The sequence below is a fragment of the Beta vulgaris genome, chromosome 8 (genome assembly GCF_026745355.1).
Source record: "Beta vulgaris subsp. vulgaris cultivar EL10 chromosome 8, EL10.2, whole genome shotgun sequence".
NCBI classification, from domain to species: domain Eukaryota; kingdom Viridiplantae; phylum Streptophyta; class Magnoliopsida; order Caryophyllales; family Amaranthaceae; genus Beta; species Beta vulgaris.
The window spans coordinates 43,482,887-43,496,546 of record NC_079209.1 but is presented as its reverse complement, the minus strand read 5'-3'; the positions used below and the strand labels follow the sequence as shown (position 1 = coordinate 43,496,546).

Below are 13,660 nucleotides of genomic sequence, written 5' to 3'. Positions count from 1 at the left end.
CAGCCAACCAAATTAGGAAGAATTACTTTTTTTTTTTGGTGAACAAAGGAACATCAAATTAACTAAAACAATCCCGAAATAAAGTTATTACAGTCCGAGATGTACTCATTCTTGCAACAAGGGGGTGGGGTGCTAAAAAACTTTGTTACATTCATGCAATCATCAAATTTTAAAGCTTCCTTTGCCAATCGATCCGCAACCTTGTTTTGTGTCCTACGCAGATGATTGACTTGGACTTCCCTGATCTTTAATAGGAGCTCCCTGCACTCAGATATAATATTAGTGTAGATGTCCACCACTGACTGACGGCGCGTAATCAAGCTAATAGCATGTAGACTATCAGAAAAACAGTAACAATGTGTAATATCCTGGCGTACAGCATGTTGTAACGCTTCTCTTATCCCCAATAATTCCGCAAGTACTACATTCAGAGTGTAAGATTTTTTACAAAAGCTCAATATCCAAGTACCCTTAGAGTCTCTAATCAGGCCACCAATACCAATTTGAGAGAGAGGATCATGGAACGAGGCATCTGTATGAATCATAAAGCTATTATCGGGAACTACAAAGAGTTGTGACGGGAAGGATGAAGACAAGGGTTGTAAATTGAGTTGGTCCATAGGTAGGTCCATCAGGGGTTTGTAATTACATGCTTTCAAAAACTCCCAAGCTTGTCTTTTTGCCTGGGCCATAGTTCCTTAGGGAGTGGGGATATCTATCCTCGAAAACTAGCAAGTTTCTACCTTTCCAGACCTCAAAACATATCCAGGGAAATAGCACTTTCCATGGTAGGCCTTGTATTACCTTCGTAGATTCAAGATTCCGTGCTATCCATGTTTGGATATCTCCCTCTCTAACCTCGGCGTCAAGGTTAGCAAGGGTCCATACAGGAGCCGAGAATTGGCAGTCTCGCAAAACATGAATTCCATCTTCCGTGAAATTTACACACCGAGGACACGTTGAAGAGGGGAGGATATGTCGGATATAGAGGAGTAAATTATGAGATAAACGGTCACGTCATACCAACCAAAGGAAGAATTTCAGCTTGGGAGAGGTTTTAGCTTTCCAAATCAAGCTGATCTTAGACGGTAAAGGTTTGATTACATTGGGATTTTGCAGGAGACTCTCTTGATAGGCCATCGCTAGGGAGAAACCCGTTGCATTAACGAAATTTGACACCGGTGCATCAGTATGGTGGTTCTGAGGAGGGGTTATTGAATGAATACGGTCTACAATTACGTCCGGGAGGTAGATCGATAACGGTTGAAGATTCAGGGACCTCACACCTAAAGGAAGAATTACTCACATTATGAAAATACGTACTTTACAGCTTTCCTATTTCCAGCATCTCGGAAAATACAAATAAATGAATTTAATATAGAAGCTAGGCTGCTATATCCTGTTTAAAATTACAAGTATTGTACAAACAATGGTGAGTACTCATGAGTGATTCCAAGAATGGAGTTGCTTCAAGTAACAATGCAATAATTGAAGGGGGCTGTAACAAAATAAAAAGTTCCATCAGTGAAAGCCTCAACTTGGACGGAACTTAGGTCGAACCATAATTACCCCTGGCCTCGCTTCATCAAACCAATACCTGCAACACCGGTACAAGAATTAGCAAACTGAGAGCTGATTCAATGACCTGCAACACAAGCACTCACCCGTTGTCAGTAAGGAAGGTCTTCACGGCGGTTGGAAGTGCAGCTCCTCCACGGCTATGATTCCCGATGCCTGCCAAAGAACAAGATTCAACTAAAATAAAGTAAAAGCATTGAATAAATTTGAATTTAAAATCAGTTGATTCATAATGATAATATTATTTGGGTCACTAACTACAATTTACTAAATTGCTCAGCAGTTCAATCATATGCATAAAATATGATGGAAAAAAATTGACGTTAAATACATTGCATAGCATGAAGCAATGAATCCAATTAGACATGGTTCAAGATTCAGATACACACACTGTCCTAAATTTTCATGCTGGTACGGGAACATAGAATTCTGAATTTGGTGACACTATTTTATCAAGAATAAACTAAACTAAGAACATAAAACTAAATTTGCTATGCATGTAATATCAGCCTAATAACTTGCTTCAATATCAGCTCAATTATTCTGAGCCTTTCAGACCCAGTTATACATAAACTACTCAAGTTCCCAGCCCCCTAAAGTTGTACCGATTATAATTGCCTCAACAATTGAGCAATTTCATTTTTCTTTAAGTAGATCAATATTCCACTTTTTCCCCAAAAAGAAAAGATTACTGTTCTAAGCCTCCTCTCTGCCCTCTCAAGCCACTCTCCATCAGTCTACGATCACAAGGGGAAGTGACAGACGGATCTCACAACCATATCCTACTCTGTCATATCAACACAGATGGTGACAAAAAATGCAAAGTTAGAGTAACATATATCCTAAATATTTAAACCTCCACTAGCAAGCACAAGAACCTACATCAAATTTCTACCCCTAGTGAACATTAATGCATGCAAGTCATCCAGCACTCAAGTCGCTGCACATGCAGATATGCGATCATCACTGACCATGGGACTCAGGATTCAGGAAGAAAGGGAACACCTATAAGTTATCGAAAATTCCAAACACACCAAGAAAGAGGAGTGTAACCCCCTTAGTCATTTTAATGTCTTGCACACATTATTAAGAGAGTATGTAACTTGTCTAATAGACCTTCACTATTACTAAGATGATAAATGAAGGCAATGATGCATTGAGATATAACCGGCGAGAGTGAATCCACAAAAAGTGTGAAAATTTAAGTCCTGGGATTCTAAAAACAAAAGAGAAGGGACTTCGCCAAAAGACGATAAAGAAAGGGTAGCATAAGATAGCTCTTGATTTCCGTTCTCTTAGTAAAACATACACTAAGAAATGCATCAAGAGTATTTGGCCACCTACTCCAAGTCCAACACTGCAAAACCACAATCAACAGCAACAGCAATGATGCCAACAGAAGAATCTGTATGAAATTTCATAAGGAAAGACAGAGCAAATAGGGCAACAGCAATAGGGTTCTATTTTAGACTATACAGACGATCTCTGAGGCTCTGACCATCAATTTATCAACTTCAAATCATCTAGTCCCCCCTCCCCAATTTTCTCAAAACACCCAGACAGCTATTCAGAATTCAGAAAAAGAGAGAGGGGAGGAGAGAGAGAATCAGCATTAAATCATTCTAATACCAGAAGGATGGCTTTTGACATCTAGGTACCTGTAATGACTTCTAAACATATTGGCTTCAGCTTATGGGCGGCCTGCTCATCTGACTGTTCCAAGTTATTGCACTTATCAGAAAATTTATCACGCCAGGCTTCTGCCTTGGTCCTGAAACTGTTTGGAAATTCCAAGGGCCTTTGCTGCTTGGACTGCTTATGTGACAGCACTTGAGCCTCAATCATATATAGGCGTTCCTTAACTGCTTGGACTGCTTCTGAAGCATGAAGACCATGCAAATCCAAAATCCATATCCCATTGTTCTTATTTCGTATGCTCAAAATCTCACAGGCAGCCTTTGCATTGAGACTTTGTGCAGCCTTCCATTCTTTCCGAGCTTCCAGAGAAAACTGTTGGGCAGAGATGTGATCACCTCGTGAAAAGGAGTTAGTTGCTGCCTTGGAATGACGGGTAGCAGCCCTGTTGACAGATATGTGAGAGTTTAATAAATTGAGCTAAGACTGTTTATAACTTTATAGTAATTGATATACTGACATACTAGGAATTTTAGCTGCATAAAATTGGCCAGAATGGAAAGTTCGAATTTATGACCCAAGGACAGATAAAAATGGAAGGAAAGGATATTTGCAAATATAATGGTGTAAACAAAGCGTTAACTGCTTCATCAGTTCACCAACAGTAAAGTGGCATATAGGAATAGGGAAGCAAAATATATGACTGCAACACATAGCATTCTTAGTTCTCCTGATCTGAGCATCTCTTGGAAGGGTCAAAGAAAAGATAACCTAATGTATGATTCACATCTCTTACTACCCATGCAGAGATGCTTTGCATGCTATATTCCATATTTCTTAAACAACATTCTCTAGTCCCTAGCCATTCCAAATTTCAAACTGAAAACGCTCAACTTTCTTTTTCAAGAAAGGCTGTGGTAGACCGAAGAACCGTTGAACGCTTCAACTTTCGTAATCATGAAGAGTTGTCAATAAAAAAATTGATGTGTTTGACATCCAAATAATTAGATAGATGGTATGCTCAAAAACTACCTCAAAATTTTTAGCAACGTAAACCTCTTTTAATCCGTTCTATGTAAAACTCTTCTACCAGATATAACTAAAAAAGCACTAGACAAAATGAGTGAACAAAAAATTAAGTAAGCTCTCATTAACATGGATGCTAGCTACTTAGTTATTAGAGTGTTAAGGAGAGGTACACAAGACCTATATTTGAATCTTGTCAATATCATTGCACTTTGTAGCTCATTGTGCACCCAAACATAATAGAAAATGAAAATGTGAATAGCATGTAAAAGGAAACCAAACCTCATCATTTTTATTGCCTCTTTACGGCAACTCAAGTATACATCATCCTCTTCCCACTCAGGCTCAACAGGTACGCTTGTCAATCGGCTCAGCATTGCGTTGATTTCTGTACAATCTTTGAACAGATTTTCAGCAGAAAGAGTAAATTCATCGGTCACATTGTTGTTGTTATTGCCAACAAAAGGCTCCAGAACAGAGCACATCTTAGCAGGTTCGGAAATCTCTTTCCAGGACACATCTTTCGTTTCATGCATTAATTTGCCATTGCCTGAAGGTTCCATGGAATCACAGCTATAATTTCCCACCTCATCAATCTTGAGTTCCTGTGAACTCTGATCAGAAATCATGGCTTTCAGAAAGGATGATGCCTGGTCAAAGTCATTGCCACTAGCAGCCATTATATCCTCGATCAAACTATCATCAGCCCAACCGAATAGCTCTCTGAGCTGTCTAAAAACCAAATCAAATTTCTTTTCCTGAGAAACCTCACTGATTTGAGGGCCTCTAGAGCTACCAGCTGCAGATGGCTTACTTTTCATATCATCTTGTAAAGGAGCTGAAAAATCTAGTGATGGCAGTATAACTGATGAGAATGACTTTACTCGGCCGTGCTTGTTTTTAGAAAAAGAATTTGCCGCTTGAACTGTACTTGGCAGCGAAGGAAAGGGCTCATAAATAGAACGAGTTCCACAGTTATTTTGCTGCCTTTGCTGCTGGTCAAATGCAGTCCAACCAGAGGTTTTTGCTCGTCTCCATGACATCTTTGGATCGCCCTTGCTTGTGATTATGCAACCCAATCAAAGAGGCAAGGGTCGATCCAAGAGCTGTTATATCCCCCGCGGACTAAAATATATATTTTACAACAAATACACGCCTGACGCCTCCAATAAACCTGACCTCTCTAGAAAAGTAAAACCTGATATTTAATGGAGCATCATTCAGCAAAACTAACACATAGCACATGAAAGCGTACTCAAAAAATTTGCAACATACAAAGGCACTATGAATTCATGACATATCCTCTATTATACTTTTAGAAACTCCTAACTCTACTTAATTTCCCATAATAACACAAAAAAGGATAAACTACACCAAGCTAAAAGATATACTTCCTCGGTTTCTTTTTACTTGCAACAGTTTGACTTTCACACTTGCCAATGCATAAATATTATGAATATTTAAATATTATAAAAAGTATATATTCGAAAAATATACATTCAGACGGATCTAACAAGATCCCACATGAATATGTTTTTCCTTAATTATAAATCACCAAACATAAACTAAGTAGAGTTGGTGAATAGTGTAAAAGTCAAACCGTTGCAAGTAAAAAGAAACGGAGGAAGTACTTCTCTACTAAACTTGATTAATTAAAAATCTGCTCAGCTAGAAGCGAATAAATATTCATAAATATTCCTTCGTTTTTTTTTAAACACTGCAACATTCTGACTTTCACGCTCTCCAATATACAACTTTCACTATTAGTATCTCGAATTATATATTTTTGAAGATTATAAAAGTTGAAATCTTGTAACTATATATAGTGATAAAATCCAACACCTTACATGCTAAAATTTGTATTGTATACCATTGATAAATATTGACAAATTTCCGACAAAGTATATCATTAAGCTTAAACAAAAGTTAAATGAAATATACAAATCTTTATCTAGAAAACAATATCAGTAATTCAAAGCTCGGAAATTTAGTACCTTTAAATATAACAATTATCAAACAACAATTAATGATGTTGAGGAAATATAAGTACCTCAACGTAAGCCAGGAAGCCTAAAGCGGAGGTAGCGAAACCAAGGCGAAAATCTAGAAGAAACAGGATTGACGAGATCGTAAGGCTGAGAAACGTTGTCGAAGATGGAAGAATCGGACGGATAAGAAGCAATAATACGAGGTGAACAACATCTGATTCTGTAACAATCCATAAAATTACAACCCTCGAAGTTGTTTGTGAATTGTGATGAAGAAGATGAAGAATGAACCCAGAAAGAGGGAAAGGAGGTTTTCACTTTTCACTTTTCAGTTTTCTGGAACAAAGAATACGCAACTTTTTATTTGTTGCCTCGTTGGTTTATAGTTTACTAGTCTTACATGCACGCAATGCGTGCGATAATGTGTGACAACAAATGAGGTAGAAAATAAATTAATTGGGTAGAAAAACTGTTTTTATATTTTGTTTTCTCAAAAAACTAATGTTCAGTTTAAATATCCTACTTTCCCCCTCTTTTCATTCAAATAAAATAGTTAGTTATCCTATATTTTTTTTTCCCTTTTATTCATTTTTTCTATTTTTTGGTGTCCCCCATGTGTTGCCTTATATAAGAGAGATACTACTACTTTATTTCTAAAACAAACAAACGCAATTTTATTTTTGTGGTTGGAGTGGAGTTTGGACCGTTGGGGGGTAGTTGGCATGGATACATTCTTCTCGTGGTTGCACATAGATAAATACGAGTGGGAGTAAGGGATAGTCGATAGCCCAATGGTTAGAGCTTTTTTCCCGTTTAAGAAGGTATTGAGATCGATTCTTACTCTTGGCAAGTTTGAATCCACTTTACGAGATTTCAAAATTTTAGGGATGGGCATGCATATTCATATAAGATGGGTATATGTATGTGACCTAAAAGAAATACCCGTGTTATATAGGTTGGAATAGTTTTTCGCTACTAGCCATCTATTTAAGGACGAAGATGGCATGGCCCATATCAAAAATATGGTGAAGGGGTATGTAATCCCCATAAATTTAAGGATTTTATAAATATATATATATATATGTGTGTGTGTGTGTGTGTATATATATATATATATATATATATATATATATATATATATATATATATATATATAATTTAGTTTAAAATACTTTGTTTGTTTAAAAGGTTGACTATTTTGAAAGTCATGAATCATTTTAAGGATTTAAATAAGTTAAAATATTTTGTTAAGGCATGCTTTGAAAAATATTTAAAACACTAGCTATTTGGATTGGAAAAAGGAGTTTAAATGGGCTTGAAGAATCCAAATACTAATTGGACTAGGAGAAGGACTTCTAGTGATGTTAGGAGTTTAAATCATCAATCCTATTCATCATTCAATCATACTTAAAATCCAATTGTCTTTTCCTAAGCCCAAAAGGAAAATATACCAATAAATACACTAAACCCAAATATTTTACCTACACAAAATTCTCTCTCCTTCCTCCTCAAAGAACTAGCCACCCTCCTTGTTTATCCTCTTCATGTTTTTCCTCTCCTTCTTCCTTTCTTCTCTTTCAAGAAACACTTTCTTCCTCCACAAGAAATTCCACAACTCCACCACCGCCACCATCACCGCTGACCACCACTGTGTTGTCGGCGTGATGCTGTCCTTGGTCGACGCTTCTCCTCTTGTTCCTCTTTCTTGTGTTGGTTTGATTACTTTTCTTCTTCCTCAAGTTTTGATTAAAGATTATGTTTTTATGATTTGTTTTAGCACTAATTATGATTAAAAGCGTTAATTTATTGTTTTAATGATGAATCTATGATTATATAAATTATGTATTGAAAGAATTAAAATTTAGATTTGAGTATTATGTTTAAATTAGAATTTTAATTATCATCAAAACATAGATTTTTAGGGTGTTAAAGATTGGAAAATCATAGTAGCATGTTATAAACTATGAAATTGATTAAACTTATGAATTTAAGCATGTTTACGTATGTTTAAAGGGAGTTTTAATAGAATATAAGTTGCTGGAATTTTAGAAAGGTTGTTATTAATGGAGTTTTATGGATTTTAATGACTAGTATAGTAGTACCATGCTAGGGAGTATAAGTAATTGAAGTTTTGATGATGAAAACAACTTTTAGATATTTTTAAAGGAAAATTACAGTATTTTAAAGTTGTTGGAATTTATTTGGAATATTGATTATAAATTCTATTGGTTATTTTAGGCTGAGAATTCTCTGTATGCGACTTCTAAAGTTGTTAAAAGTGGCCTATCAATTTGTCTACATAAGGTATATACATACCTATGTGTTGTTTGATGTAGTATCATGATTTTATGAAGAAAAGTTATGTAGTATCATGTATATGGGAACTTTGTGAGTTTATATATGATTGTATGGAATATTGATGCAAGCATGTTGGTTGGGAACTTTATTTATTAATTCACATGGGGAAATTAATATATTTATTAGTTGGATCATGATTGAATCATGTGTTTCCTTATATTATTATTTTCACTACTCTATGAGGACTGTGGGCTTATTTGGTAAGTTGATAATTTATGCCTTTAAAAGGTAAGTCGGTTGTTGGCAAGGTTCAACAAATAAGAAGGATTGTATTAAATAAGGAATTAATCTTGGGTTGTAAGTTGTATGATCGCTTATTTAATCCTAAGATAAAAGAAGTAAAGTTGTGGATGTTTGATTATATATTATCTGTGTTGCTTGTGTATCATAACAAGTAATAATTGGTAAATCATGTAAAGTGAAACTTGGATAGTAATAAACTTTTGACTATTGCACGTCTGAAGTTGGACAATCAGGAGTTGGGGTACATGGTGAGCGTGCCAAGGCTTTTTCTGGGAATCGGATTGATCAATCATATGGACGTATATAGTTGATACATAATCGAACAAGACTACTAAAAAGTTTTATAACTTCAAAATTATATTTGTAGATTCCTAAGACATGAGTAGAACACTACTTAGCCTAATGATTGGTATAACTTTGACACTGTCAAACGTCATGCCGTAAAAGGGGACTATAAAGGCAACATTCGGGTTGTGCTGAGAGTTGAGTGGGAGTATTGGTTGCCACAGGATTGAAAAGGTCCACCTATATATGTGAGATAGGATGGGTGTCTTCGCACCTTGAAGAGTGAAAATTGAAAAATGCATGACCGTGCTAAAATGGATCATTTGTTTGTCAATTCGAACTCGAATTTCAAGGATTTATTTGAAAACTAGTATGGATAATATAGAAATATGATCATGCTATCAAATTAAGACACTAAGAGACTTGAGGAATTAAAACATTGCACACTCGTCTCGGACAAGTGAGAGATTAAAGGAATATTATGTCCTCGACTTTATTGCAATTACTAATTATAATATGGATCATATTATGGAGATAATAAATTCATTCTAGTGGGTCGTCTATACGTCTTGCTAGAGAATGCTATAAAACTTCGTGTTAAGAAATTATAAATCGAAAGCCCAATGTAATAGATCCTATTAGGTCACACATAAAACCTTAGATCAACAAAAGAAAACCTAGATAGCCCAAAAGGGCCCCTAGGGTGGCCGGCCTAGAGGAGGAGAGAGGGGAAGAGATTTCCTAACCTAAAAATGCTAATATATTTAGTTAGGCAATCATAAGAATATATTAGATCTCTCTTGTTATTCTTCTCTCTCATATTCTTTCCAAAAGTCACAAAAACTCCATTAAAGAAGAAGAAGAATTTCTTCCTTCCAACTAGCATTAGTGGAGTGTCGATCCGGGTTGGTGGACCAAGTAGAGGAATCACAGTTGCAGTTCTTTCTCCGGGTTGTAACAAGCTTTGTAGAATTCACGCTTCAAAGGTTAATTCTAATTAAACTATTATATGATCCTTGATTGTATATGCATATAAGCTTGTTTTAAGTGTTTATGAATTAGATTATGAAATTCCACTTTTAGTCTTAGAATCCTACAAAGAAGTGATATCTATTACTACTGCTAATTTCATTCAATTCACTATATCATTAATTCATTATCATTTTTCATGTTTTCTTTATGTTTTAAATTAATTTAAGATGTATGTATACTGACACTTAAGCTTGGCCGTGACTCCGTGAGTTTGCATTTTGCAACTTTAAATCTATGATGCATGAATATGAGTTATTGAGCTGGCAGTTGAAAGAATGAAAGTATTAGTGGTTGTTTGGTTGTATACAGGAAGTGCAAATATTTTAGAATTTTATTTTCCTATGTAATTGTATTATTGTAAACAAATTTAAGCTAAGAGTATTGTGAAATCTACTGATATTTCCAAGTATAGCTGAGAATATACTTGAGTGAAAGGTAGGTAGCTCAAAGGCGGCTCCTCCTTATTTTCAGCAACATATATTTATGTTATATTGAATAATTACAACCTGATGACCTATGCTGTCTTATATACTAAGGACACAGCTCTAATCCCTAGATGGATCCTCACGTGATCCAAGACAGCTAGGTTACTTAAACATGTGCTGATTACTATATAGGCATGTGCAACTTACTAAACATGTGCAGCTCACATGTTAGACTACAAACACAGCTTCTATCATTTACACTCCCTCTCAAGATGAGAGTGTGATGCTAATTGCACTCCCATCTTGCCTAGAAGCTTCTTATGCTGGTAGGTAGGTAGAGCCTTTGTCAGTACATCAGCAAGTTGCTCTTTGGAAGGAACATAGGAAGGCTTGATGATCCCATTAGTGATTTTCTCTCGAATGAAGTGACAATCCACTTCAATGTGCTTTGTCCTTTCATGATAAACAGGATTAGCTGCTATGGACAAGGCTGCCTGGTTATCACACTTCAAAGCAGCTGGGTGTAAGTGCTTGAGCCCAAGTCTTTGAGAAGGGACATTAGCCAAGTGACTTCACAAGTAGTAAGGGATGGCCCTGTATTCAGCTTCAGCTGATGACCTAGCTACCACACTCTGCTTCTTGCTCTTCCATGATACAGGAGAAGAGCCTTAATAAATAATACCCAGTAGTAGATCTCCTGGAAAAGGGACATAAAGCCCAATCTGAATCACAATAGGCTGTAAGCTTAGCTGCAGTGTTGCTAGCTAGAAGAATGCCTTGTGCAGGAGCTTGTTTAATGTATCTCATACTCTTCTAGCTGCTTGCATATGAATAGAAGTGGGAGCCTGCATGAATTGGCTTAGCAGCTGAACAGATTAGTTGATATCAGGCCTTGAGAGAGTAAGATAGATCAATTGACCTACTAATCTTCTATAATTTTCAGGATGAGGTAAAGGTGTGCCTTTTGTGGTTCCAGTTTGACATGAGTGTCAATAGGAAGCTTGAGAGACTTTTGTTTGTCAATACCATATTCAGAGAGTAGATCAAGAGCATATTTTCTTTGTGAAATGAAGATTCCTTGTGAAGTGATAGTGAACTCCATACCTAGGAAATAGCTTAAATTTCCTAGATCCTTCATGTGAAAGGTGGTGCTAAGAAGATGTTTAAGGTGTGTGATGGTTGTAATAATGTTGCCAGTAATTATCAAGTCATCCACATAAATGAGCACAGCTGTAAAGTGACTGTCATCTTCTTGCACAAATAGGGAATGATCTGCTTGTGACTGTTTAAAACCAAATGACAAAAGGGCACTAGACAGTTTGGCAAACCACTGTCTAGGGGCCTGTTTCAGCCCATATAAAGCTTTCTTGAGTCTACACACTGGGTTGTCATTCTCCCTCTGACTTGCATGATTAACAGGTGGGATATAGCCTGGTGGTATATGCATGAATATCTCCTCTTTTAAATCTCCATGCAAAAATGCATTTTGCACATCCATTTGACAAGTGTGCCACTTGTTCATTGCTGCCACAGCCAACAAGGCTCTTATAGTACTCATCTTGGCTACAGGGGCATATGTTTCAGTGTATTCTACTCCTTTCTTTTGATTACACCCTTGTATAACCAACCTTGCTTTCTTCCTCTCTACACTTCCATCAGCCTTGTATTTGGTTTTATACACCCATCTACAGCCAATAGCTTTTCTACGTGGAAGCTTTGTTATTTCCCAGGTCTCATTCTTTTCAAGAGCTGCAAGCTCTTGTTCCATTGCTGCCACCCAACCAGGTTGTGCAGCTGCTTCAATGTAGGATCTAGGCTCCTTGTTCTCTACAACTTGTTGCACCATATTCACAAAATGCTCATTAACATCTGTGGATATTACTGAAGTTACTTCTTTAGCTTGCTCATCAACTGGATTCTTTTGTGAAGTGATAACAAAATCTTTGAGCCATGTGGGAGTTTTTGAGATTCTTGTAGATTTTCTAACAGGTAGAGGTGTAGATATAGGTTGATTAGTGATGGTAGGGATCTCAGCAGGTTGTATTTGAGGAGTTTGGTCATGTGTTTGGCTAGGTAGTTCTGGTTCAGGTACGTTGGGCTCATGAACAGCTTCTGGTGAGGCTCAGGTAGATCAGTATCAACATCACTAGGTACAAGGTTAGGTAGATCAACAGGTATAGGGTTCATGAAGGTGTGAGTTTTAGTTTTTAGTTTAGGAAAGATGTGCTCATAGAATCTCACATCTCTTGATACAAACTGCTTGTGAGTGAGCAAGTTTTCCAGCTTATACCCCTTCTGAGTATCAGGGTAGCCCAAGAACAAACAAGGCACAACTTTTGCAGCAAATTTATCTTTCTCTCTATCAGGATTATAAGCCATAGCAAAGCACCCAAAGCTCTTCAAGTGTGAGTAGTCAGGCTCTTTCCCAAACATCATCTCATAGGGAGTTTTGTTTTTAATAACAGGTGCAGGTAACCTGTTTATTATATGTGCAGCAGTAACAACACAATCACCCCAGTAGGATAATGACAATCCTGCTCCAAACCTCAAGGCTCTACTTATTTCAAGTAGATGCCTATGTTTCCTCTCCACTACCCCATTCTGTTGTGGTCTATCTACACAACTTGTCTGATGAACTATACCTTGATCTGTGAACCAGCCAACACAACCTTGATCTTTGAATTCCAATGCATTATCAGATCTGATTATTCTTACTTTCCTGTCAAATTGAGTTCTTGCAAACACACAAAATTTTTAATAGTACTGAGAGAGTCTGATTTATTCTTTAGTAGATGTACCCAAGTTGCTCTTGTGTAATCATCTACTATAGTAAGAAAGAATCTAAACTTTCCTTTGTAAGGAATCTGTAGGGACCCCATATATCAATATGGATTAGGTCAAAAGGTCCTGCCACTTGGGTATAACTCAAGGGAAAGGGGAATTTTGTGAGTTTAGCCATAGGGCAAGAAAGACAAATCTCATTTTGATTTGTTTTAAGGTGTTTCTTTAAACAAGATATATATTTGAGCTTGCTTGTGGGAGCATGTCCAAGTCTAACATGCCATAGAGAGTAGTTGAAAGACTTTGCAT

The 13,660-nt window shown here is 36.6% G+C and overlaps 1 protein-coding gene across 3 annotated transcripts; it reads right to left on the bottom strand.

Annotated features, from left to right (window-relative positions):
* Positions 1–1,287: 1,287 nt before the first annotated feature.
* Positions 1,288–6,594, bottom strand: LOC125492485 (uncharacterized). 3 transcript variants are annotated; one of them, XM_048635022.2, is made up of 5 exons: positions 6,290–6,594; positions 4,522–5,437; positions 3,237–3,658; positions 1,665–1,755; positions 1,288–1,597 (listed from the first exon to the last, which is right to left on the bottom strand). In XM_048635022.2, the coding sequence occupies exons 2-5, from the start codon at positions 5,280–5,282 to the stop codon at positions 1,534–1,536; spliced, it is 1,338 nt and encodes a 445-aa protein (XP_048490979.1). In that variant the 5' UTR covers positions 5,283–5,437; positions 6,290–6,594; the 3' UTR covers positions 1,288–1,533. The 3 variants fall into 3 exon arrangements, with proteins under 3 accessions (XP_048490979.1, XP_048490980.1, XP_048490981.1); XM_048635023.2 differs by having other exon boundaries at positions 4,522–5,422; XM_048635024.2 differs by having other exon boundaries at positions 1,665–1,734; positions 6,290–6,593.
* Positions 6,595–13,660: the final 7,066 nt, after the last annotated feature.